The sequence below is a fragment of the Eschrichtius robustus genome, chromosome 10 (assembly GCF_028021215.1).
Source record: "Eschrichtius robustus isolate mEscRob2 chromosome 10, mEscRob2.pri, whole genome shotgun sequence".
Classification (NCBI taxonomy): Eukaryota; Metazoa; Chordata; class Mammalia; order Artiodactyla; family Eschrichtiidae; genus Eschrichtius; species Eschrichtius robustus.
The window spans coordinates 64,450,215-64,476,833 of NC_090833.1; the positions used below are offsets into that span (position 1 = coordinate 64,450,215).

At 34.1% G+C, this 26,619-nt stretch overlaps 1 protein-coding gene across 2 annotated transcripts in view; it reads right to left on the reverse strand.

The window, feature by feature from the left end:
- Positions 1-1,542: 1,542 nt before the first annotated feature.
- ZDHHC21 (zinc finger DHHC-type palmitoyltransferase 21) overlaps positions 1,543-26,619 on the reverse strand; it is a 60,755-nt gene continuing 35,678 nt past the window's right edge. The window contains exons 7-10 of one of the 2 annotated variants that reach the window (XR_011075154.1): positions 14,961-15,077; positions 5,852-6,000; positions 2,610-2,653; positions 2,030-2,057 (exon numbers count right to left, since the gene is read on the reverse strand). Coding sequence is in view for 1 of the 2 variants with exons in the window: in XM_068552791.1 (XP_068408892.1) it covers positions 1,925-2,057; positions 2,610-2,653; positions 14,961-15,077 (294 nt within the window). In the remaining variant the exon portion in view is untranslated. Of the gene's footprint in view, positions 2,058-2,609; positions 2,654-5,851; positions 6,001-14,960; positions 15,078-26,619 lie in introns of both variants that reach the window. The other variant, XM_068552791.1, reaches the window with a different exon arrangement.

The window sequence follows — 26,619 nt, forward strand, 5'->3', positions numbered from 1 at the left end:
TCTTCACTTGGCTTTGCTGTTTTCTCAATGTCCTTATTTGAAAGGAATGTATACAGCATAAGGCATCTGACTGACATCTATCTACACTATCTATACATTACTCCTTATAACAGTTCAGTCACCAGGCCAAATTTGGTCAAAACCCAACCCATCTGCCTGGAATGAATATATGTACTAATTTTGTGGTTCATTAAGCTCTATAAATATACTTCTTATATTAAACTTACTATGAATCTTATCAGCACCAATAAATATTTCCATCTGCCACTAAGTTTTTAAACAATAAAGCATTGTAATCAGAACATGAAAGACATGGTACTTGTATCTCTGAGTAGACCTTATTCTGTTATTTTAGGAAATATTTATAATTTCTAAAAAATAACCACAGTATAGTTAACTAGCTGACAATGGTAACCTTCTGTTTCATGATTTCTCAGGTATGACTCCTTACTACCAAAACTAACCAAAAAGAAAATATTGATATGCTCCAAGAACACTAGATACCCCTTCAATCCTCTCTTCAAGGGAAAGGCTGAGTACCTAATTAATTTTTAAAGATATATGGATTTTGCAGTATTCTAATGGAAAAAAATTTTTAACTGAATTTTTTTCAAACCATGCTAAATTTTTTCTCACACAAATATTCTATGCTTTCCAAGAGACCATCACAATTAGCAATTTAAATTTGTATAAGGCTAATAATGAATATAGATTATTATATTTTCTCATTTTAAGGTCATTTCCTAACATTGGCTACTAACAAAAGGTCTCTCAATCCAGATTATAGTTGGTCAATTAAAATTTAATTTCAATCTGGGTGATTACAGGTACACAAAAGTTACTTACTTTTACTAGTAACTTCCTATAAATAAAACTTCAATATTAGTTGGCCAATATCTATTATATAAAAACCTTCAAGGTGTAATTTTAGATCTATTAGTAGGTAAACAAAAGTAAAAAGTATACATATTTTTTTTTAAAGCACAATATTCTTCTTTATACATTATATATTATCTAGTTATACTAGCATTTTAAAAACATATGCATTCTAACATAACTACACTAGAAAAGGTATCAGTGGAATTATTGCAAATTCTTTACCCTTTTTGCTAATAAAAATCTTAGGGTAAAACAGGAACACATGCCTGTTTGGTCAAAAATTTCCCCTTGGAGCAAATATTTTAACAAAAACCAATAATTACAACAGTACAGGGGAAAGAAATGGGAAAGTTAATGTGAAAAAAAATTAATCTTTCCTTTAAAATAAGGTAGGTAGTTGGTGTTTTACTTTAGTGGTGTTTTAATTTTGTTTTTGATGAAGAGAAGAAAAACATTAGAAAGCTACTTCTAAGAAAACACTGTCCTTTTTGTTGCTGTTTTTGTTTTTTTGTTGTTGTTCAATCCTATATGCTGCATTTTAAAAAATCTTGCAGCACATATAAAAGGAAGTATAACATAAAATTGTATTTGAAAAAGAAAATTTACATATAAGGTGTATCAACTTTTATAAAACCTAAAGAATGAAATTCAGATTTGGTTAGTACTGCTTAAGGGTGAAAAATTTAGATAAACATCTGAAATTTCCCATAAAGTAAAATCTGTAGCACTGTCAGTACTAAAAGAAATTATGTACAATTATTTCATCCCAATCATTGCCTTTTGAGTTTAATAACAAAAGCATTTAAAGAAATCCCTGTGGAAAGCTAATTTGAAAGTAAACATGCTTTAAAACTTAAATATAGATCATGTATTAGTCCCACAACAGGATCAAGATCACTATTAAAATAAAGCCTGGGGCACATTATGATGCCTAAGATTGGTGGGTGGATTTTAATTGACTTGAAGACTGTCATAGTTCTATTATCAGAAAACCTGTAACGCATTTCCAGCATGGAGGACCCATCTGTGCCCACCATCCATCTGTTTAGACGTGATTGGCAAAGTGGTAGGGAACTCGCAGTGGTTGCCTCTGCCTGAAAGGAATAAACCACAGGATCTTCCAACGAGTGCCAAAAACTTCTGAGAAGGTCTGCTGCCATGGCTTTCGGGGCCTCGATCTACAGAAGACAGCATTATTAGTGAAAGACAGCACTCCCATGGTGCACTTCAGTCAGCTAAAACAATACAGGTTGGCTGGGGATCCATTACTGGACTCTGATGAATTGTGTCCCAGCATCACAAATACAGCTTTTCTTTCATTATGGCATGCAGCTGAGTTTTAACTCTGGATAGCAGATATTGTATCTGTGTCGTCAATCAACCTAGGGCAACTTTTGAAGCAGAGGAGTATCTCAGGATTAACAGAATGTGTGTCAACAACACAGTAGCAAATCTCTTTTGATGTATTTTCAGGACAAATAATTTAACTTACTTTAGTAGGACAAGGAACAAGAATGATCAGTACTTATTTTGTTTGAAAACTATCATGGCTAGAAGACCCCTACCCCTACTGTAAGACTGGGTTATGCTTGCTAGCTCAGGTCTTAGAAAAGGCACCAAGAAAAAGCCATCATTATATTATCTTTCCATTACATGCACACATTTTTCAAATGTAACCAGTTGTTTGCATTTTTAAATAAGAACACTACAGACTTCACTTTTATACTTACATTTCTTCACAACAGTTTGACATCTTTTCAATAGATGTTGTATCCTATTAAAAATCAAAAAAAAAAATACTCAGATATAACAGTTATCAAGGCTTGATTCTATATCTATTTCATGATGTTTTTAATCATATTCTGAGAATATTCTAAAGATATAAACAGTTTATATATGGGTAGTAAGCTGGGACAAAGTGAGAGAGTGGTAGTGTATATAAGGACAGATATACACTACCAAATGCAAAATAGATAGCTAGTGGGAAGCAGTCGCAGAGCACAGGGAGATCAGCTCGGTGCTTTGTGACCACCTAGAGGGGTGGGATAGGGAGGGTGGGAGGGAGACGCAAGAGGGAGGGGATATGGGGATATATCTATACATACAGCTGATTCACTTTGTTATAAAGCAGAAACTAACATACCATTGTAAAGCAATTATACTTCAATAAAGAAGTTAAAAAAAAAGAATTTTAAATTATCTATGTACATTGCTGAAATTCCCTTGGAAAAACAGAATCAACATTACGTTGTGCTAAAAAAAACCAATTTATTCAATTACAACCCCCCCAAATTGTAGGAGTCTCACTTCATTAAAAAATAACCTTTTATTACACTTGCCTTCTTGATAATTCTTTTAAAAGTCTATATTTAATTCAACTGTCATTAAATATGCATTAAAAAATAAATACCAAAATGATAAATGAAAGACACTATTGAACAGAAAACTGTCAAGAGCCAAAGAGCGCTACTGGCTATGGATTTCTGTAAACAAAGCCAAATTCAACAAGGCAATGTATGCATTTGCCGTAGTACAACATTTATTACTCTGAAAAGGAAAGCTAACTGATTAGTGTTCTTTGGTAAAAAACTGTTTTCTTTTTTTTTCAAGAGAAAAACCAGTCCCTTCATAATAATGCAATTTCTCATTATGTGTTTTCTATAAAGCTGTTAACACAAATATATAAGAAAAACAACTCAATAAAGAGAAGAAAGCTTCTAGGCATGCTGGTCTAATTCATGTGAATGGAAGACCTATCATTAGACTGAGAAACAGTGATGATAAGGAATATCCAAATAATCAAAACACAAATTATATAATCTTATTTTAGATACATATTTACATTTTAAATATACTTTTAAGTAGTACAAAAGAAAATATATTCTTTTAAATATACAAAAAAGTCTTCCTCCTTTTATCCTTTCCTTTATTAGCTTCCTCAGATATAGCAGGTGGACGGCAGTTATTAAGCAGTACTATTCATGCAAATATTTATGGCTGCAACTCCAATTGCAAGAACTTCTTTAGCTATAGAACTCTCTTCCAATAATACTACTGAAAAGCACCTTTACTTCAAAAAACTCTTTAAAGAAGTTACACGAGTGGCTCAGAACATTAAATTCTTATGTATGAACAGTTGTCTAACTACAGTTGGCCCACATACAGGAAAACAAATCTATCATTTTTTAGGTGACTAGTAACTAATAACAGAGTTTCATTTCCAGATTTCCCAGGAATCTGTGAGGAGGCTATAGATTAGTCACTCTATATTCACTAATTTCCTAGCATTTTCTGAAATTCATGGTTTCCAATGACAATTCTGTTTATAATTAACCTTTCCCGGTTCTGTTGCATAATTTCCTTAAAATAATGTTTTACTTTGTGAAAACACAGTCTGCAAATACATAAAAAAATTTATTAAAGACTTAGAGGAAAGCTGGGGTTCTGGTTCCATATCAGAAAAAAAAAGTGAAGGAAGTAATTTAAATGGTTTCTTAGAACTGATGGTGACAGGTTATTCCAAAACAATTAAGATAGCTTGCGCAAAAATACAAAGGAAAAGACAGGAAAGAAATTTAAAAGTGTTATCAGGAAAGGTATATACATGGCCCCAAATTGCAGGTGTAGATAACACTTAAAAGTGGACACTATTTCAGGATAAGGAAGGCAATTACAAGGTTAGACTACTAGAACTAGCTAATGTTACAGGGTATTTTTACTGTGCAGAAACTTACAACTCGATTATAACTTTGAGGAATGCATTTGTGACAATAAAATAATCAATTTTAAGGACTTTGAATTTAGACTTCATATGGGAAAAGCTCTTATTTTCAAGTGCTTTTGACATCCTTCTAGAATCTGGTTCAAGAAATACGAGGAACACTACCTTTCAAGTCATCATAAACAGATTGTCATTCAATCAAAGGATGTGATGTTTACCATGACTTTATGAACAGGATTTGTGAGGCTAGCCAAAAAAGACTATTTTTTCCCGCTAGAAATGGCAAATGCTTATCTCTCAGCTATCCAGAGTACTATTATAAGAAAAAAGAACAGCCAAACATGTCACAAAGTTTTTGCACTGGCATTTATACAGCATACTCAGGGCAACACAAGTTATCATGCTATAGTATTTATATGCACAACAGAAACAGCAAACTAGAAGAGAACAGAGGTTACTACTGGCAGGAATATTGACAACCATAAGTTATTTCCAAGTGCCGAACTAGGTTTAATAAACTTTTTGTTTTGTTTTATTAAGCAGGGAATTGTGGAATATTTCACACATTAAAAAAAAACTAAAAATATTTAAAATAGATTTTAGTGCAGCTAATTCCATTCAACATAAAAGACTCAATACCTTTAGTGACTATCACAAAAATGACCAAAAAGGTAATTGCTATCTTCACGGAGTATATTTTATAAATTCTTAGTTATATGTAAAACAGCTATCTAGAAAAACTCACTCTTCAAGGAATGATAAGAAACACATTTTTATAGCGTTATCTACAATCAAAATACCTTATTCCCAAAGAAATATTTATGTCTTGATTATGGTCTAATGATCAAAATATCCAAGACTTCTGCCAGTCTGCAGAAGAGATAACCGAGATAAATGAGAATGCTTTCCTATTTTAAAAACCGGAAGTTTATCTTCTAAAAAAAAGAATAAACTAGAAACAAGAAAGACTTACAGAAATATAGGGCTCAAGTATTTTACCAACTATACTTTATCTTCTCCTGATGGCTCATCTTACTCTAAGAAATGATCTTTCGGGTTCAGTCTAAGGAAATATGTTTGACTTAAAAGAAAACTGTATCTCAACTAATAAGATTATAACTGGAATGGAAAAAAAAGTTTCTAATAGGAAGGGAGAGGGAGGTATATATTGCCTATTGGAAAAATTGAGGTGGGGGGAGGTGAGAGGCAAAGAGCAAGAATTTATCACCAGACGTTTCCTGGTTAACAGACCTGAGAATCTAGTCCTCTTGGAATAGACAGCTTGATGATACAATCCATCCAACTAACTCATTCTGCTTTGAGTTCATTCTCACAAAGCAACACTTTGCCATATATGTTGTTGTACAGGAGAAAGAATGTACTGCAGAGTCCTTTGGTACCTGACAATCATACATAAGGGAATAAATAGTCAACCTGGTTTATATGACTATCACTTTTGAGTCTAGAAGTAGAGTCACTGCTTCTGGGCCTGATTAACCCTGGAAACATTTTCAAAATGGAGGTCCCAGATCTGTCAAACTGAAGATCTGAGGAAAGTAAGAACATTCTATCAGAAAGTCTCCTTGAAGACAGTTCAATCTAACCTCAAGGATCGCCTGCACTCTTTAGTCTTATCATAGGTCTTGTTGATGCTTTTAACTCTACTGCACGTACCTGATTCAATGACTCTGCTGATTTAACCTGGAGTAAAAAACACTATTAAGGAAAGTTGATCATAACTAGAGATTATATACCTGTTTTGTCTACTACTGATTTCTGCTAATTCTAAAATAGACTTTTGCTTGACTTCCTAGCACTTCTGCTCAACATACAGAGAGCAACTCATTTAACTTTGTATCTTTCATAGCATGGAAGAGCACAAATTATTCAAAGTGGGTACTCAATATATGTTTGCAGCACTAAACTAATTGAACACGGACAGAAATAACATGATTCCTTATCTTTAATTTTTTTCGATCCAAAGAGAGAAAACTTTCTGTTAACCTTAGCTCTCTCTCCTCCTTTGAAGCCAGAACTCACTACTATATTACTCACTTAAAATAAATGGTTCATAAGCATCCATCTCCAACAAAGGACCAGCTACATCTTTTATTAGAGATCTTAAGTTTACATAGACATTTAATCAATCATGAAACCAAACTGAGAAGGCAGTAGATGTTACTTTTATAGCCACTTAAAACATTTCTTTCCAACATAATTCCCATACTCCTCTTCATCAAGCCATTTTCTGGCTGTATAAAACCTTAAGAAAGTTACTAAAATTCTGTATCTCAATTTTCAAATACTACTATTTACCTCATAGGTTTTTGTAGAAATTAAATGAGTTAATACGTTACAGCCCTTAATAACTCCTCAATAAATGACAGGCCTAAGCTTTTATTGTAGGGCTTGGAGATATCTTAATTACATTAGAATGTAACTAGAAAAATTTATGTTTAAACAAAAAAGTGGTTTTTATAATCAAAGATAAAATGACATGGACTGTAGGAGACTACACAGATAAAATCCAATGTCCACAAGGGGCTTATAATCTAGTTGAAAAAATAAGTACTAAGTACAAAAACCATGATTCATTTACTCATTTATTGTCTGTCAAAAATTTACTAAGTACATATTATGACACAGTCCTTAGCAACAAGGAGCTTACAGTCTAGTGAAAGTAGTTAAACATACAAGAAATAATTATACAGGAATATACCGAGGATGTCAGAGAGGAGGATTATATACAATAACATATATAGATAAGCCATACACTATTTAGAAACAGCTGAAAACTTACGTTTGCAATCAACAATCAAATCAAGGTCAACTACTCTTACATTTTTAGTACAAAACTATACTTTCATAAGATTTTTGGTTATCAGTAGAAGTAAGATGGGCTAATGTGCCCCTTTGGCTGGAACTTGAGAAGTAATTAATATAGTGATAGACTGTGACAGAGAGAAGCATATGAATCACTGTGAAAAAAGATCTAAAAGTTAACTATAAATATAAAATTCACTGTTTTCTCCAATCCTATAAAGTTGTAAATTCAGATTAAAAATTCACGTGGATTCAGAACATGAACAATAAAATGGGAAAAACAGCAAGTACAACTCATAAATGTTTAGCTTCCTTACCAAAAAAAAAAAAAGCATCTATTTAATCACTCAAGCTATTCATCATACTTTAAGAAAATTAAAATGCAGTATTCCTACTGAAAAAAATCTATAGAAATAGATTTAAGTTGTTTTAAATTACTTTCAAGAAGTTTATTACATTGAGTAAAGAGAGAGGATGCAATATAAATACATTTTCACATAGGAACACGTTTATGCTAAAGAGCATTCCAATTCCACACATAATAATTCCGATGCTAGCAGGAATTTTTAGAAAGAAAGCTTTTCTATTACTATGCAATGTAACACAGTATGTATTTAAACTAATTCCTTGGGGAGGGGGAACCTAGTTTCTATAAAGTTCTCTACTGTATCCAAAATTCAAAGAAATATTATAGCCAATATTAGAATATGACAATAAAATCATATAAGAAGTAACAATTTAAATTTTAATGATTTTTCTAGGTTTCAAAAAGCTACAGAGAAGATACTTCCCATAATATTATAATTAGAAATACTGTATTAAAAATATATTTTGTTTTTATTAAATGAAAACATAATTCAGAAAGGAAAACAAAATGCTATACAGAGCTCCCTTTACAGAAATGTAAGTGAGCTGGGTTCAGCATAATTAGCAACGATTTCCATATTTGCAATGCTGATTTGGAGTTGAGTAAACCAAACATAATTTGTACAGAGACTATACCGAATGCTGTTAATTCACCACACTGATTCGGGGGATACTGAGCAAAATTTCATTATAAGGATTAATAATCTCAGGACTACATTTCTGGGTACATGTTAAAAGGCAGGTAAGTCCACTAATCATCTGATTAATAAGAATGCTATTTAATAGATAATCCCATTTAAACTAATTTAACATTTTGAACACAAGATACTTTTCATTGTATAACATAATCAAGTTAAAATTAAGTCACTCCTGCATCTGTGATTCTGTCTATATTTATTTAGGTAATCATGAGCCAGTATTTAGGGGGGAAAACATTTTCTCCCTTTATTTTGAAAAGCTTTGCTTTAAGCTATCTTTAGTAATTCAAGTAGCGTCCAACAATAGTTACCTGTGAGACCAAATATAAAAAGCTCAATTTTTTTCTTTGACAATTTAAAGCCTTTTACAAAATTGCAACTAAATGTATCTTCCCCACCCCACCCTCAATCTCACCACAACTGAGAAAAGCACTAAGCTCCAGAGACGCCATCAAAAGCTTAAGCTTTTACACAAACTCCATGGTGCCCTGAAAACAAAAATGCTTGTATACAAAATTTAGATAAACTGTCAGAGCAGTGTCATGGTATACAATAGCTCACTGTCAGACCCTCACCAGAAGGCGCTGTACCAGCTGTTACAGAGCTTCTTGATTAACTCTCTCCAAGCCCAGCAACTCAAAACATGACTAATACAGTCACCCAGCACTCTTAGTGCTGGTGCTCATCAGAATGGACATTATTCTTGGCTGTGTGTGAACTACTGCTCAATAAGAAATTCTGACATCAATTACAATAATGACAACATCACTATCCATTTCATTCAGAAACAAACAAACAAAAAGGCTAAACGGTCTAAGTAAGGAATAATTAGAGTAATGTGTTCCCTAACTAAATAAAGAATGCTTCAAAGCAGACTTTGAAAACACTTTAACTTCAATATTAATTTTAGTAAAAAGGAACAAGCATATACAGTTAAATCTTGTTTAAAATTAAATCTAAAAATAATCAAAGGTAATCCTTTAAAATTGGGTTTAAGATTAGTCTGTTCCATAGAAACATCGGGTTGTGTTGAGATCTTTTAACCTTGGAAATGGGATTAGAAATCCACTGTTTTTAAATTTAAGTAATTTCTAATTATTTTATCTGGGTCACAGATAATCTGCTCTTACTAGGTCTAAAATGACATCAGATTATCATTACTATGATTATCCTGTTACCTTCTACTATCAATAAGATGGGATTTTTCCTCTTATACAGGAGAGAAATGATTTTTCCAAGTAAGAACAAATAATGGGGAAAAATTACTGAAAATTAATACACTGCTTCCTCAAAACCTCAGCCTAAACCTAAATAGAGATAGCACTTGTTTTGCTTGTTTGTTATCTAACAGGCCTATATTCAAGCTATGTAATTACATAGTTTCTATAATGAAATGATACTCCCACCAGTGTTTTCCCCTCTTGGTCTTTGGGGTGCAGGAGTAGGGGAAGGAGGAAGACATCAATGAAGTAATTAAATTTACTGTGATTCTTTCTCCCCCTTTTCTTTCTTATGCTAACTGACAAATTTGTCACTTCTTTCACACTGTAAAGAGAGATCCATGGATTCAGATTATGACAAAAACATGTCCAGATGTGAAATATTCTGTAGGCAGTATTAATTTTTTCATAAAATGAAACAGCAAGCATATTTTATAAAGAAAGGAAGCAAAATCTATATTTTAAACTTTTAATATTAAATGCTATTTTTAAATACTAATAATTCATTAGATTTAAAATTAAATACTGAATGCATAACAACTTCAAATAATTAAGCCCTAAAGAACCTTAAATCAATGTGGGGAGGAGTGAATTCTGGAAACCTTTAAAAAAATGTTTTTTTTCAATCAAAAAGAGTGGTACTTGAAGTTCACTATGAAAGCCCAGGTAAATGGAATTGAAATTTACTGTAATTTTTCTAAGTACTTAGATTCAAGAGGAAGTACAGTGCCTAAAAGTTGGACTAACAAATGGAATATATTCTCTCTCTTAATGCTTGCATTCCTTTTTAAATGTTTCACAAATGTATAATTTCCAAAGACATGAGAACTGTCTAGCACAGAGTGTTCTGGGAGGGTACTAAATGTATACAGAAAGAGATGAGACTTGGGGAGAGAGCATTATTTAACAAATGTGGTTTCTACTCAGTTTTAGAAATATCACAACACCAGAACCAATCTCCCTATCTTAAAATGGCGAAATGTTGTTCAATATTATAGCAAAAGAGAAAATCATGCAATTTGAAAATTAATATTAACATACTGGTAGTACGGAATAGTCAGAAAGGAACCTGATACTATATACCCTTTAAAAACCAGCAAATACTATAAATAACTTTATGTCCAACTCAGAAGTGAATACTAAAATTTGAGACTAGGAATTCTTAAAATATCTTGAAGCCTTTGCTGCCAAACCCCACTTTCTGCTTAGGTGAGAAGGAAACTGCTAGCCTCAGCTACAGACCTCTGACGGCTCTCAGAAGTAACCTGTAGTCCTAACAGCAACACTCTCAAACGTCCATTTCCAGTCATTAATCATAAGACACTGGGGGAAACCAAAGAAACTTCATTCCAGGAAATATAAATATATACCAATGATTTGGGCAAATTCAAAAGCGGAAATTCAAAAATGCAAGCATAACCTGGCAATTTAGACTTGACTTATGAATAGGCTATAAAGTAATTATGAATGAGTCTAAAAGCAGAGAAAAAAGATGTTAGGGGAAGACCTATTCTCGTCCACGGGAATGTGATTAACATCATGTTATTTATCATCATCATTAGATAAATCACAAGAGATATTAGAAAACATTTCAAGCCACTGAATAATAATTAAAACATATTTAAACAGACATTATACAATCCATGAATGTCCAATAAGCACATGAAGAAGTGTTCAATATCATTAGTCATCAAGGAAATGCAAATTAAAACAACCAGGTACTATTAAAACCTACTAGAACAGCTGCAATTAAAATGACTGACAACAATAAATGTTGACGAGGATGCGGAGCAGCCAGAATTCTCATACATTGTTGGTGAGAGTGCAAAATGATACAGTTCCTTGGGGAAAAGGCCTGGCAGTTTCTCATGAAATAAAAGATAAACCTGTCTTAAGTGACCAGCAATTCTTCTCCTAGGTATTCACCCAAGAAAAGGAAAACATGTTTCCACAAAAAGACTTGAACAAGAATGTTCACAGCATTTTTATTCATAATTACCAAAATCTGGAACCAGACCAGCTGTCTTTTAATAGAATGGATAAACAAACTGTGGTATAGTCATACAATGGAATACTACTCAGCAATAAAAAGAAATTATCAATACCTGCAACAACATGGATGAATCAAAAAAACATAATATTTAAAGAAAGAAGACATTATTAATGGGTACATATGAAATTCTATAACCAATACTAATCTGTGATGGATGGGAAAAAAAACAACAGATCACTGCTGCCTCTGCAGAGGATATGGATTGACTGATATGAGGCATGAAGGAACTTTCTAGGGTGATGGTAATATTCTCTATTGTGAAAGGGGTTTGGGTTGTACATGGGTGCATTTATGCCTTTCATTGTATGTAAAATTTGCCTCAAAGGAAAAAACATAAACAAGCACTGAGCCCCAGTTGATGATTTGTGTGGTAAACTATCTGATGCTGCAAATTACTTTGATATATATTACAACATATAACGGATTGATGGACAATTTGGAGTGAGACAAAGCAAATACTCTAAAATGTTAATTGTGGTTGAGGAGTCACTGTAAAATTCTTTAAAATTTCCTGTGTGTTTAAAATTCTTCCTATAAAATCTAGAGGAGAAAGGCTATTATGAGTACCTTGCAAAATATTAAAACAATGGTTACACAATAAATATGTTTTCCTTCCATTTCTGACTGCATTCTTCCAGTTTTCTTCAGAGGCCAGTACCATTACTAGTATCTCGTGTGTCTTTCCATAGATAGTCTTTGCATATAGATACAGGGATAGAGAAATAGTTACCTCCGCATTATTTCTTTTTTTTGAAAGTTAATGTTTTTATTAACATTTCTTATTAAACCATAAGAGAAAAGAACACCTGAATAGAAAACAGACAAAGGACATCAACAAACCATATACAAAATGAATAAACGAATGAATGTGAACAAATGAATAAAATTAACATTTAATTTATGCTAGAAATACTTTTTTTGATAACAGCTTTATTGACACATAATTCATATACCATAAAATTCACCCATTTAAAGTATACAATTCAATGGTTTTTTAGCATGTTCACAGAGTCATACAACCATCACCACAATCAATTTTAGAACATGTTCATCACCCTATGAAAGAAACCCTGTACCCTTTAGCCATTATCTCCAGCCCCACTAGCTCCCCAACCCTACACAACCACTAATCTACTTTGTCTCTATAGACTTGCCTATTCTGGACATATCATATAAATGGAATCATACAAATATGTGACCTTTTGTGACTGGTTTCTTTCACTTAGCATAATGCTCTCAAGGTTCATCCACGGTGTTGCATGCATCAGTACTTCACTTCTTTTTATGGCCAAATAATAGGCCATTTTATGAATATATACCACATTTTGTATATATCCATTCACCAGCTGATAGATATCTGGATTGCTGAGAGTTCTGGTCTATTATGACTAATGCTGCTATAAATATTCATGTACAAATTTTTATGTGAACATACATTTCATTTCTCTTCGGTACATACCTAGGCGTGGAATTGCTGAATCAAAACATAACTCATGTTTATTTACAGAATGGTCAGACTATTTTGTAAAGTATCTGCACCATTTTACATTCCCACTAGTAGTGCATGAGGGTTCTGCTTCCTCTGCATCCTCACCAACCTTTATTATCTTTTTTTATTATAGCCTCCTAGTGTGCATGAGAAGTGATACCTAATTACGGTTTTGATTTTCATTTCCCTGATGACTAGTGATGTTGAGCATCTTTTCATGTAGTATTTATTGTCCATTTGTATCTTCCTGGAAGAAATGTCCATTCAGATCCTATCCCCATGCTTTAATTAGGTTGCCTTCTTATTACTGAGTTTAAGAGTTCTTTATCTCTTCTAGATACAAGTCCCTTATCAGATACACGATTAGCAAATATTGTCTCCCATTCTGTGAGCTGTCCTTTCACTTTCTTGATAGCATCCTTTGAAGTGCAAAAGTTTACAGTTTTGAGTAAGTCCAAATTATCTTTTTTTTTCTTTCTTTATTTACACTTTTGGTTTCATATCTAGGATATTATTTCCTAGTCTAAGATTTACTATTGCCTAATCCTATGTTTTCTTCTAGGAGTTTTATAATTTTAGATCTTATATTTAGGTCTATGATCCATTTTGAGTTAATTTACATATATGGTATGAGGTAAGGGCCCAACTTCATTCTTCTGCATGTGGATACCTAGCTGTCCCAGCAGTATTTGTTGAAAAGACTTTTCTTTCCCCTATTGAATAGTCTTGCTACTCTTGCTGAAACCCTGACTGACCATAGATATATGTGTATATTTCTGGACTCTCAATTCTATTTCATCTATCCTTATGCCAGTACAACACTTTCTTGATTACTGTTGCTTTACAGTAAGTTTTGATGCATTTTCTTACATTTTTTTTCACTGAATATAGTCTTGTAAACACTTAAGTTTTCATACACTGTATATATATCAATATAACAATGAAGATCTTTTTTAATATACACACTTATTTACACACATGTGAAAAAACAGTATCTAGAGGTTGGTCAAAAGGGTTGTGAATTTAAAATTTTGATAGACATTGACAATTTGCCCTTCGAAAAGTTTATACCAATTTATACCCCCGCCAACAACATACGAAAAAGCCTATTTACGCTGCATCTTCTGCAATGCAGTGTATTTCCAAACTTTTAAATCCTTAACCAATGTTATTTTTCTCATTTTTAAAATCTTTTCTGTTGTGACAAATCCACTTTGGCTAATAAATACATGCAAAAAAATAAAAACCCGTTAATTACTAATAAAATGTTTCTACCAGCAACATTCCATTTTCTGGAATTTACCTTAAGTTAGTAGTTTAAAGAGGAAAAAGAGATGTTCAAAGAGCTATTTGTAATATAGAAGAAAAAGATTGCATAGTAGATGCTGATCAACAGAAAAATGATTAATTAAAATATGGTATGTTCACTAAACAGTATATCCAACTATTAAAAACTATAAACATGATGTCTGTAGCCATATAAAAATACTTTAATCTAATTTTTAAAAGCAGGATACAAAATTATATGTACACTCTGTACACTGATTATAACTACTTTAAAATTACACAGGCATACGGAAATGGAAATACATAAATGACTACGGATAAGTTTCTTCTTTAATTTCTAAACTTCCTGTAACTTTTTAGAATTAAGTTCGTAATTAGGGAATATGTTCACAAATACATTACTTTACATTAAAACTATACTTACTGTGATGATGCCAATTAGTTGAGTATAAAAGAGTCCAGTTATTCCAACTAACATTGTAACGCCCATAAAGGCAGCTAGTCTCATTATGGCCAATTCATGCCTAACAACAAAGAGGTCCTATAAAGAAGAAAAAGAAAATCTTAGAAACAATTCAAAAATTACTTACAGTTGCAATAATAAGCAAGAATTGAGCCATAACATTTTCCCTTATTATCTTAAAAGAACTACTCTCCCCATTTTTTAGTTTATTCCACTTAATAAATATATAAATATTTGAAAATTTCAAAAATAATTGTTTTTAATTCATAGTAGCAAGCTGAAAAATGGGATTTTACTACTCTATTGTCCAAAAAACCCCTCAATCCTAAAGTTGCAAATTAGCCATGCTCATTTACTATTTGGAGCAAAAACAAAACAAAAAACCCTCCAAAAATCAAAAAACAAAAACAAAACAGATGGTGTACAATCTCTGGTTCAAGAAAAGGAAATTTTATTATGGTACTGCTAAAAAGCTTGCATGCACAAGTCTGATTCATAATATTAAAGTTCAAGTGGCCAAGATACCTAGAGATTATGTATTTTAGTCAAAATGAGGGGGTAACACAAATAATAGGGTCACATGAACAGCTCTCTTCAAGACCAACTCATTCATTCATCCATCCACTCACTCAACTACCACTGCCAAGCACTGAGCTATGTAGTAGAAATGTAAAAAGGATAAAGATATGGTCTGTGCCCTCAAGAAGTATGCAGTTTATTCAGAGAGAGAGCCCAACTCTGCAAAACTCCAAAACAATGTGATATATGCTTTAACAGGAATGTGTGCACAGAGGACAGTAGAAACATAAATGAATGCCTAGACAGGAGAGAGAAATGGGAACGCTGTGAGGGAAAACTGATTTTCCAGCCCAGGGCATGAAAATGAGGGTCTTGAAAGTGATCCAAAGAAACTGTGGCAGGAGGTCAGGAAAACCAGGAGAAGCCATTTCATTTACCCTCACTGTTCTTTCACTCTCTCTCCCTTGTCTGGCCGGAACATTCCAGTCGAGGGAGAGAGAGTGAAAGAACAAAGACTTCTGGAAACCTGTAGTTACTAAGCTTTGGAATTAAATAGCCACAGTGGATAAAAAGCAACAAACGAATGGGAAGGACCCCAAAACATAACCACCCACATGCTCTTTTAATACTGATTCAGGTTAAGGCTTAAAGGTACCCTGGTAGCAATACCAGAAACAGGGGGGTCACCGAACATAATGATCTTGTTTGAAACAAAAGAACTGCTGCTTTTCTGTGTGGCACAGTGGTCATCCACCTGACTTAAGCAAAACTCTGAGTCCACACCCAAACCACTCAGTTTATTAGCCAGGGAAAACTTAAAATTCACCAAGACACTTAAGGTGTTATGTAACAGTTACATATTAGTTTTGACTATTTCAAAATTTCACTAAAAAGAGGAAAAGATGGGGCTATGAATGATATGAAAAATTCAGTACAGTAAACTCTGCTATTATGCTGTATGAAAACACAAATATGTTCCAACATGATTGATACATTAAGCAACAATTTGAGCATAGCAAGACTCTTGTGTTTGTTTATGTGTGATTTTATCTGCAAGAAACCCAAGATGAACAGTAAAAACTTAACCCAGCTAAACCAAGCCATACAGGAATACACAAAACACACCCCCCCAAACATCCACCGGCTAACTCAATTTGTCATGTGTGTTATGAGCCACACTCATCCGTACCTGGTATCACAAGTTTCCCTCCAATTTCATATGACTCTCCTTCCATCACTTTGTAATAACTCACATAACGCAACCCTTCTGATGCCCACTTCCACAAGAAAATTTCAGGTCTCTTCTAAGGTAAAGTGCAATGTTTGTTATAGTATTTACGTATTTCTTAATAAGTTAACATGTATAAAACTGTGCTATTTTTATTAGGAACCCTTTTAAGTGTCACTGACAAAGTTTTTGAGTGTTGTGTCTTCATTTTGCCATAAGCCCTATGGTTTTCATTGCATGATTTCGCACAGTGGGGCAAATTTTAGGAATGCATATACTGTGTCATAGTAGAGCTTACCCTAATAAAAATACACATGGTTCCCAATTTACAACGGTTCACCTTACAATTTTCCGACTTTTAAGATGGTGCAACTTTGGATATTTTCAACTTAGAATGGGTTTATCAGGATGTACCCCACTGTAAGTCAAGGAAGATCTGTGCCATATATGACCAAATAAAATGCATCCTCTTTTCTCCCAGTGAAAAGATTAAAAAGCTTTTTTGTCCACTAGAATTTATACATGTTAGGGATAAGATGAAACTAAAAGATCTACTTAAAATTACATTTATTCACTTAGGTATACATTTATGTTAGAGAGTACTTGTGTAAAATAGTAAATTAATTCAGAAATTGCTTTTTATCTCTTACATTTTCAAAAAAATGCATCCCAGCTTTACACACACATAATTAACATCAGTACTAAATCCATATTTTGAGTCATCTAACATACTTCTCCAGAGCACAACATCTTTACCTCTATCTTAGATTTTTTTTTTAGATCTAGCACTTTTTGAATCCAAATACTGGCTTGGGAAATTTTATCTAAATCACAAGCATCCGTCTGCTATTCAAATCTTTATGACATAATCAGTGTTATTATGGCTGAATTGTGTCTCTCCAGAAATTCGTATGTGGAAGGCCTAACCCCACCCTCACCCCAGCACTTCAGAATGTGAGAGTATTTGGAGAGAGGGCCTTTAAAGAGGAGATCAAGAAAAATGGGGCCCTTAGGGTGGACATTAATCCAATCTGACTGCTATCCTTACGAGAAGAGGAAACTCAGAAACACAAAGCGACACCACGGACGCTCAAGCACATGCGAAGACACAGCAACAAGGTGCCATCTGCAAGCCAGGAGAGAAGCCTCCAGAGAAACCAAACCTGCCGACATCCTGATCTTAGACTTCCAGCCTGCAGAACTGTGAGAAAATGAGTTTCTGTTGTTTATGCCCCCAGTCTGTGGTATTTTATGTCGCCCTAGAAAACTAATACAGTAACTGTATTTCTTTATCGTTTTCATTCCTTTCCATTTTTTGGTTAAGAAATGTGCTTATATATAGATAAATGCATAAAACATAAGTTCAGTTTAGAGAAAAGAATGCAAACATTTGAAAACATGCAGACGCTTTCCTCAGTGCATTTCTTCCCCATCACATCCTCTCCCGCATCCCTACCTTAAAGAGAAAGGTTACTGATTCGTTCTTCAGACATTTTCGATACTACATTTCAGTTGCATATTACAAATATCTTTTCCTACTCTGAGTCTACTTTTTCATTCTCTTTATGGCATCTTTGGATAATCCCAAGTTCTTAATCTTAATGTAGTCCAATTTATCAATCTTTTCTTTTATTGCTTTTTATTTCCTGTTTAAGAAATCTTTCCCAACCCTGACGTAATGATGACCTTCTCCTATTATTACCTTCTAAAGCCTTTAAAAGCTTTATAGCTTTGCCTTTCACATTTAGGTCACTAATCCACCTGGAACTGATGTTTGTGCACTGTGAAATATAGGGTTCTGAATTTACTTTTACTATATGAATACTCAATTGTCCCGGGATGGTTTATTTAAAAAGCTGTCCTTTCCTCAGGGATCAGAGGTCAAGTGTCCATACATGCCTGAGTCTGATGTGGGCTCTCTATCCTGTTCTCTTGGTTTATTTGTTTATCCCCGTACTAGTGAGCACACCTTAGTTACTATGGCTTTGTAATAACTCTCCATACCTACTAGGCCAACTCATCCCAACTTGTTCTTTTTCAAGAATATCTTGGTATGGGATTAAGAGACACAAACTACTAAGTATAAAATAGATAAGCAACAAAGATGTATTGTACAGCACAGGGAAATACAGCCTTTGTTTTGTAATAAATTTAAATGGAGTATAATCTATAAAATATTGAATCACTATGTTTTATACCTGAAAATAACATAATATTGTAAATCAACTATATTTCAACGTAAAAAAAGGAATGTATTGGTTATTCTAGATACAGTTGACCCTTGAACAATGTGGGGGTTAATCTGCATATATCTTATAGTAGGCCCTCAGTATCCACGGTTCCTCAGCATCAGGGGATTCAACCAACCATCGATCCTGTACTACTGGAGCATTTACTACTGAAAATATCCGCATATAAGTGGACCTGTGCAGTTCAAATGTGTATTGTTCAAAGGTCAACTGCAATTTGTATTCCCATAAAAATTTTTAAATTAGATTTCGAGTTACAACACACTCAGACATACACACACATATGATATATTCTCTCCACTAAGAGTCACAATTTTCCCCTAGAGGTCTTGTGCTTTTTAAAGTCAGATTTAATTCCTGTTTCTTGATTCTATTGTAAATGGTTCTGCTGTTAATTTCATTGTCTAAAGCATTGTTTGCTAGCATATAGAAATAAAACTGATTTTTTAAAAATATTGTTTTATAGCCACACTTCTTAAACTTTCTTAAAAATTCCAAAGAATCTACAGATAAGTTATTTACATGATCATACCATCTAAGAGTAATGATGGTTTTCTTCATTTCAGTAGTGATACCGTCTCTTTCTTCCTCTTGCCTTGCCGCATGGACCAGAATTCCTAGCACTATGTTTAATAACAATGGCAACGGGGGCACGGCAGGCATCAACACCTTGTCCCTCAACTTGGAAGGAAAAAGGTCAACATTTCATCATTAAGCATGCTACAGCTACTGTGTTGGGTTCTGTGTGTGGTTTTTGGTTGGTTGGTCGTTTTGGAACCTTTTATCTCACTAAAAAAGTTCTCTAGTTCTAGTTTGCTAAGAGTTTATAACATGAATGGAGGCTGAATTGTATCTTTGCCTTCACACACTAATACATACAGTCTCCATACATCTGGGTTTTTTCCCCCTAATCTGTTAACTGATAACGTATACTGACTGATTTTCTAGTGTAAAAACAACCTTTCATTCCTAAGATAAACTCAACTTGATCAAGCTGGTTATATATGACCAGATTCAGTTTGCTAAAATTTTGTTTAGGGGTTGTTTATCTATGTTCATAATCAGACTAATTTCCTTTCATTCTCATATTGTCCTTAATAGGTTATAATCCACATATGCTATACACATAAAATGAGTTGGGGAGTTTCCTCTTTTTCTAGTGTTTTGAAGAGTATGCATAGACTGGAATTACTGTTACCTTTCATATATGATAGACCTAGGACTCACTGGTAAATGTGTGAATATTCTTTTCAGGAAAAGTTTTAACTACTCACTCATGATCATAGGACTACCCATGTTTCCAACTTCTTCTTGCTGCTATACTACGCTTATGATCAGGAAACTCAGTAAGGTACAGATGTCAACTAACCAAACTGATGTACAGAATTAATACAATCCCAATAAAATTCCCCCACCAGTAGAGTATATACTGTTATATACTGGTAGGAGTTTTTTACTTTGTTCTGATTTGTAAATTGCTGAGTAAGCTGTTTCTAAATTTCACTGGAAAAGACAAAAGCAAAGGATGGCATACCACTCCTATACAAAAAGAACAAGGAGGAGGATCTCCTCTACTGCATGCATTCTCAGTAAGGGTAGTATCGCCCCCAGGAGGGAGAAAATTGGTTCTTGGAGGAAAAAAAAACAGCTATTACAGTGATTCGTGGCTGTCCACAAATCAATCCTACCTGACAAAATCTTATTCCTTAGTATTTAACTTCATAGAGAAAAGAAGAGAAAGTGTCTAAAAAGGCTCCTGATGGGAGCAATAATAATGAAAAAAAAAAAGGCAGAAAAACACTCATACTGGATAGCAAGATTTATTATAAAACTACAGTTGTAACAGTGTGGTGCAACCACAAAGATAGACTAATGGACTAGAAAAAAAAGCAGAAACAGATACACACATATATGGCTCTTGGTTTATGACAAAGATGGTATTGCAGAGCACAGTGAAATTATCTTTTCAATAAATGGTGCTAAATCAATTGGATATCCATCTGTGAAAAAAATGAAATCCTAACTCCTACCTCATAAGCATTATAAAAATCAATTCCGGGTGGAAATATAAAAAATATAATACTTGGAAGACAATATAGGAGAATTATATTGATGATCTGAGGATAGAAAAATACTTCTTAAATTGAACCCCAAAAGCACTAACTAAAAAGGAAAAGACTGGTAAGTTGGAGTAAAATTAAAACTTCTGTTCATCAAAAAATAGCATTAAGAGAGTAAAAAATTTAGCTACAGAGAAGATATTTACAACATACATAATCATAAAAGGACTCAAATCTAAAACATCCTACAATTATCAGGAAAAAAAAAAAAGTCAAATAACCCCCCTACCAAACATGCAAAATAAACAGACACACTGCACCAAACAGGCTATACATATGGTCAATAAACATATGAAAAGGGGCTCAATACCATTAGTTGTTAGAAAAATGCAAATTAAAACACAAGGAAGTACTGCTCATCCCCACTAAAATGACAAACTTTAAGATGACTGGAGGGCATTATGCTAAGTGAAATCAGTCAGACAGAGAAAGACAAACACTGTATGATATCACTTATATGTGGAATCTAAAAAAATACAACGAACTAGTGAATATAACAAAAAAGCAGCAGACTCACAGATATAGAGAACAAACTAGTGGTTACAGTGGGGAGAGGGAAGGGGCAATATAAGGGTAGGGGGAAAAGATGTACAAACCATTAGGTATAAAATAAGCTACAAGGATGTATTGTACAACACAGGGAATATAGCCAGTATCTTATAATAACTATACATGGAGTATAACCTTTAAAAATTGTGAATCATTATACTGTTCACCTATAACTTATGTAATATTGTACAGCAACTATACTTCAATTGAAAAATAAAGGAGATACTTTTAATATTATGCCATTAAAAAAAAAAAAGGAAAACCTGAAAAAATATTAACAACACTATGAAGTAACCTGAACTTACATACTCTACTAGTGGGGTTTTGAATTGGTACCACCACTTTGGAAAACTTTAACAGTACCTAAAGGAACGTACACATAACCTTTGAATACTGCCACTTCTAGCTGTACATCCAAGTGAAACACACACACCTGTACAGCAAGAGACATGAACAAGGTTGCTTCTGGCAGCATTATTTGTAACAGCCCCAAACTGGAAACAATGTAAATGTCCATCAATAGAATGGATATATAAACTATTTTACATTAAATGAAATACTATGGACTTCCCTGGTGGCGCAGTGGTTAAGAATCCGCCTGCCAATGCATGGAACACGGGTTCGATCCCTGGTCCGGGAAGATCCCACATGCCACAGAGCAACTGAGCCTGTGTGTCACAACTACTGACGCCTGCGTGCCTAGAGCCCATGCTCCGCAACAAGAGAAGCCACCGCAATGAGAAGCCCGCACACCGCAAGGACAAGTAGCCCCTGCTCGCAGCAACCAGAGAAAGCCCGCGCGCAGCAATGAAGATCCAACGCGGCCAAAAATAAATAAATAAATTTATTAAAAAATGAAATAGTATGAATATTTGTAGCAATGTTCATAGCAATGAAAATAAACTGTATCTAATGTAACAAAAGAATAAATCTTATAAATATTGCTCAAAGAGGCTTTGCCATAATTCACTGAGCTGTATGTTTTTTTGTGCACACCTATGTATGTGTATTATATTTTACAATACAAAAGGTACAAAAAATGAAACTGCAGTAAAAAGAAAGTAGTGATCATGAAATATAAAATACAAAAATACTTTCTTAATTTTAGAATAGAAACAGAACTCTTTTAAAATATATATAGCAAAATGAAAAAGTTTAGTTACATATGGCCTGTGAAAGGACAGACAAAAAATGTCAAATAAGTTATAGAAAAGGATACAAGAGACAGAGGGAAGAAAGAGAGAGGAGAAGTCGGACTGGCCTTCTGAGCTCATCTACCACTTTCTTCCTGGACCACTCTGATCCCAGCACATTGAGCTCTTTGCTATTTCTCAAACATATGAAGCCAACCCCACATCAGTGATGTTACACTTATTCTTCCCAGCAAAATCTTTCCCCAAATATCCACAGGTTTACTCCCTCATTTTCTGTAGGTCTCTGTTTAAACATCACCTTATCAGACACCTATTTGTTTATTTTTACCAGGGCCCATTTGCTTATTTTGCCTTGACCAAACTACAGAAAATCTCAGCATTCCCTACTGCCTTGGTCTATTTTATTTTTTCTAGAGTACTTACCTCCATCTGATATTTACTTATTTATGTAATTATGGATGTATGTATTATGTATGTATTTACTATCTGTTTCTCACAACAGTAAGTTTCTTGAGGATGGGAACTTTTGACTGTTTTGTTCAATGATGAGTCCCTGGAGCCTAGAACTAGCTCCAGCTCACAGTAGATGCTCAATAAATGTTTACTGAATGAATAAATGAAAATGAGGAAGAAAGCTAGCCAAAAAAGCAGTCTCCCCCAACACATGAAGAGTCAGAGTACTACCTACAAAGACTATTACACACATGAAATAGCAGAGAGAAACACAGAAAAAGAAACACATAGGCAACATGTACATAGACACATGTCACACAAACCAAGAGAGGAGGAAAAGGACACTTACATGAAATAATATTCCTATACTCCTATCTGGTAATTACATCATTTAAAATTTCAAAATGCTACACAACTAGGGAGCAGTGGGGTCATCACCTCCTGATGCAAGCTAAATGAAAATAAACCAGGGGTCAGATTTGGCTATTTATGATCTAGCAAATAATTCTTCCAATACTTGGTCCGTGAATTCCTTGAACTCATTTCTTCTAATAATCTTATTCCAATCTCAATCCAAATTCTATGATTATATCCTCTACCGTAATATTTCCCATCACTGTGCTCATAACATGATTGCAAATTCAAACACATCACCCTCTGAATACCACCTTGTATCTTTCAATCTAACTCCCTGTAGACCATCAATGTTAACACATTCTCAACCTCAATGAACCTCCGATCTGTTGACCCAACCACCATTTCACTGTCCATCAATGCCTTCCTCCAATACCTTCACTTGACTTCCTACTTGTTTACAGTCCACACTACATTGTTATAATTTCTCCTTCAATATATACCGTCAACTTTCTTGATGCTCTCTTTCACCAGTGCTCCCTGGTTTCACTGGGTACTCCTGCTCAGTCCCCTTTCTGTTTCCTCCTCATCTTTCTGTCTTCTAAAATTTAAGAGTATTCCAGGCTTAGTCTTAAGACCTCCTTTCTTACCTAGCTATACTTACTCCCTAGAAAATCTCCTATCAGGTCCCGTGGCTTTAAATACCATCTTTACATCTAAAGGTCCCAAATTTATACATCTAGCTCAGACCACTCTACCGAAATCCAGATCCCCATATCTGTCTACTTAACAACATCTCTTCTTGGATATCAAATAGGCACCTCAATAGAACCAAAATCTTTTAACTTATTCCTAAAACTTACTCTTCCTCCAAGCTTCTCCATCTCAGTAAATGACATCTCTATTCTTCCAGTTGTTCAGGACATAAAACCTTGCAATCATCCTCTACTTGTCACTTTCTATCTCATACCCCACATCCAAATCAACACTAAGTCCTGTCAGCTCTTAAACTATAACGCACCACTTCTCAACACTTCCACTACTCCCCACATCACCTTGTTTGGACTATATGTTAACAGTCTAGTAACCGGTCTTCTTGCTGCCATGATTGTCCCTAAATTTATTCTTCCTAGCAATCAGGTTTCTTTCTCTAATGTAAATGAGTTTGTGTAATTTTGCTAAAAAACCTTCAAAAGCTTCCAAAGTCCCAACCACTAAACATTCTGACAAAACAAAGTCTCACCTCCAATCCCAGTCCTCACTGCTCTCAATTCATCTCCTACAACTCTCTCCCTAACTCACTCCACTCAAGATACACTGGCCTCCTTACTCTTCCTTAAAAATGTCAAGCATGCTCCCACCTCACAGTCTTGGCATTGGTTCTTTCCTCTCACTGAAATGCTCTTCCTCCCAATATCAGTGACATGCTTGAGTTCCAGGTCTCTGCTCAAGTGTCACTATGAGAAAGGCCTTCCTTGACTATATCATCAATCATTACTTTCTATCCCTTACTCACCTTTATTACACTTCATAATACTAATCTTGTATACCATGTATTTGTTTATTGCCTGTCTCCCCCAATTAGAATGTAAGCTCTTTAATTCAGGAACTTCGCTTTGTTCACTGCTGCATCCTCAGAGCCTACGATGGCTACCATGCACATCGCAGGCACTCAATAAATATTTGTTAAATGATTTACTGAGTGTTCTTCATAATTTTTTAAAATAAACAACTGTTTTACAAATAAAATTTTACGTATAAAATAACAGTCTTATATTAATCAGTAGGAAGCAATTTTATTTATAAACTATTATTTATAAGTCGTTTTGTGTTTTTATGAGACTAGCCTGAAAATTAACATGTGAGGTATTTGTTATCTTCCTCCTACTGAAGGGGTTTCTCACCCTCAGCATGACTACGCTTTGGGCCAGATCAGCCTTTGTTGTAGGAAGTGGTACGATGATTGTAGGATATTTAGCAGCATCCCTGGCCTCTACCTACTAAATGCCCGTAGCACTCTCCCAGTTGTGACAGCCAAAAAAGTCTCCAGATATCATTACCAATGTCTCCGGGGTGGAGGGGGGGAAGGGGGGTCGGAGACTCCCTCCTTCCCCCACTGTACTACTGGAAGGGATTTGTTTTCTCTGTTTTTCAAAAATGAAAATAGCTTAGATCACAACTAAGATATCTGAAGTATACAGATCTGAATTTTCAAAATGGCTAAATAACCAACTTCACATGCTAAGGTTAGGTTCATGTGGCAGTTCCTCTTGCATAAAGTAAAATCCTACCATATCTGTATGGTTATCAGCACTTTTGGGAATGGGCCTCAGCTTAAGTTTTATCATTACATTCAAAACGATAGGCAAATAAGTTACACGATTATTCTGTATATCCTTCTCACCTCCAGCCGCCAGGTAAAATGTACTTTTTTTCAGTCTTGTTAAATCCTAATGGAAACTAATATCTAAATGAAAAAAATCACTATTCATACTTGACTCACGGCTATCACTGAGTGACCAGAATTACACATTCAATTTTGATACAGATAAAAATGCAGCTTTCTTAGGGAGCAAATTTCACTGGCACCTGACTGCTAGGTTCATGGCTGAGGGTAAAATATTTCAGAAAAATCATTTTGTCTGCCTTCCCATCTTTTAGCAGTAAAAACTCTAGAAAAGTTATAGCTATTCAATAAGAAAACAAGATACCATATTTTCTTGCTACATTTACCATTTAATACAGTGCTATAGCATTTGATAAAAGTAAAAGATGAGTGAGACAATAAAACTGCTGCCAGCGTTTAACCATTTAAACTCAAAGTGACTGAAACATTCTCACAGAGAAATAAAACTGCTAAATTTTTATGCTAAGTGCTATAATATTCATAAATAATTAGCTATATAAAATTTAATGAGGACATATATTCAGTAGACCTGGTACTGCAAGGCAAGGTCAAGATTTAGCATAAGGTTTCTTTGTTCCATCTGTCAG